Source organism: Triplophysa rosa, linkage group LG15 (assembly GCF_024868665.1).
Source record: "Triplophysa rosa linkage group LG15, Trosa_1v2, whole genome shotgun sequence".
Classification (NCBI taxonomy): domain Eukaryota; kingdom Metazoa; phylum Chordata; class Actinopteri; order Cypriniformes; family Nemacheilidae; genus Triplophysa; species Triplophysa rosa.
In genome coordinates this window covers 24372153-24374569 of record NC_079904.1, presented here as the reverse complement: position 1 = coordinate 24374569, position 2417 = coordinate 24372153, and the positions used below count along the sequence as shown (strand labels likewise).

The 2417-nt window shown below is 47.4% G+C and overlaps 1 protein-coding gene across 1 annotated transcript in view; it reads left to right on the top strand.

The window, feature by feature from the left end:
* lama2 (laminin, alpha 2) overlaps nt 1-2417 on the top strand; it is a 134712-nt gene that overhangs the window by 111708 nt on the left and 20587 nt on the right. The window contains 1 exon segment of the mRNA XM_057352085.1: nt 905-1067. Within this exon segment, the coding sequence (XP_057208068.1) occupies nt 905-1067 (163 nt within the window).

The window sequence follows — 2417 nt, the reverse complement described above, 5'->3', positions numbered from 1 at the left end:
GGGTTGGGTGATGCGGTGGTGAGGGTTGGGTGATGCGGTGGTGAGGGTTGGGTGATGCGGTGGTGAGGGTTGGGTGATGCGGTGGTGAGGGTTGGGTGATGCTGTGGTGAGGGTTGGGTGATGCGGTGGTGAGGGTTGGGTGATGCGGTGGTGAGGGATGGGTGATATTGAGGCGAGGAGCGGACGTTGTAAAGGCATGGATTGGGTGATGTGGCGTGGGTTGGGTGATGCGGTGTGGGTTGGGTGATGTGGAGGCGTCGGTTGGGTGAGTGTAAAGTTGAGCTGACAAGAGAAATGTAAAGCAAACATCAGTGAGAGTGGAAATGATTCAGTATTCATTCTGTGTGTGAGCTCTGTGATCCAGTAAACTGTCTCATCTTCTCTTACATGCTAAATGAGTAGAAATCAAATGATTCTGTCAAATCAATCAACTGATGACCTCTGTTGCTTTTGAAATTCACAAGGCAATTATTTCCAGCTCGAGTCAGTTGGCAGGGATATTCTCTGCTCCGTTTAGTCAAATGTTTATGGTAGAGTTGCAGAAATGCATATAATTATCGCTCATTTTCTTCTCGATTTAATGATTTTTATTCAAATCAGAGTGCGCTGAGCAGGTTGCTCTCTGACTTATTTTGCTCTTGTTTTAACTGATTGTTTTTTATCTCCGAGTCTAATTTAATGTGATGAGAGAGCATTAACTCCACCGAGTGACATTACAGGAGTTCACACCAATGACAGAGTAATGAGAGAGACGGAGCAGCGGGTGTTTCAGACAAATCAGAATTTGAAAAAGAAATGAAAAATGAAATATTTTTGGATGATTGTTAATCAGTGGTCATATTTATATTTGTCTGTAGTGTTTATGAAATCATTAGAAATAGATTTTCTGTTGTGTGTTGTTCAGCTTTACGGGACAAAGCTCGAGAACTGAACTCGACCCTGGGCTTGAGGAACGGAGCTCCAGAGAAGAGCGTCAATGAGATGAATGATGAAATTCAAGCCATGCTGACAGAACTACGCAAACGTCAGATCACCGGCAAGAAACGCATAGCTGAGGAGGAAGAAAGGTAAAACTCAAGCACACAACCACACATGTCTTTCCATTCATCAATGGCTCAATGTTGGGAGGAGTTTCATTATTAAATGACACGTCTAACAGTACACGGCCATCTGAACAGCACGTGTGTGCTTGTTGAACATTCCTGGATGGATATTAAAGGGAGGTGTAGGTTTTTTTCAGGCTGGAGTGATTTACAGTCAGAAGAGTTTTATTCTGATTTAGAAGAAGATGGTGTTCATATACTGTACACGTATCTGTTTAAACACCACAGAGAACCACAAAAGAATAAACTAGCAGCAAAGAGGATGTTTGGAGTGGCTGCAGGTTTAAAGAAATGTTTTGGTGGCGTATTTTGTGGTTGAGTGGATCTCAGCTCAAATGGAGAAAGTTTGTGTTGCTTATGTAAAATATTAATGAACTAATTAAAAGTTGCCTGAGGTTGTGGTTTGGGGGGTGGTGATGGTATTATTCCAGGCTGATGAAATTACTTCTCTAATGGATTCTTCAGTATAGACGGAGATGACAGAATAAAGAGAGACATCTAGAGGCGGACGGAGGGAAAGACTGATGATGCATTCACAGTTTGTGCTGGAGATCAGTATCACGTCAGACACATGTCAGGCACGCACGTCGACATGCACGTCAGACACGCACGTCAGTCACACGTCAGACACGCACGTCAGACACACACGTCAGACACACGTCAGACACACGTCGACACACACGTCAGACACACGTCAGGCACACGTCGACACACACGTCAGACACACGTCAGACACACGTCAGTCACGTCGACACGTCAGACACACGTCAGGCACGCACCGTCGACATGCACATGTAGACACGCCACGTCAGCACGTAGACTCAACACACGTCAGACACACCGCACGACATCAGACACAGCGACGCACGTCAGAGCACACGTCAGACACACGTCGACACACGTGACACAGTCAGACACACGTCAGGCACACGTCGACACCACACGTCAGAGCACACGTCAGGACACGTCACCCTGTCAACACCGTCATCGGATCGACACGTCAGACACACGTCAGACGCACGTCGACCATGCACTCAGACACCCTCGTCACATCAGACACCAATGTTCAGGCTCGCACGTCGACATGCACGTCAGACACGCACGTCAGTCACACGTCAGACACGCACGTCAGACACACACGTCAGACACACGTCAGACACACGTCGACACACACGTCAGACACACGTCAGGCACACGTCGACACACACGTCAGACACACGTCAGACACACGTCAGTCACGTCGACACGTCAGACACACGTCAGGCACGCACGTCGACATGCACATCAGACACGCACGTCAGTCACACGTCAGAC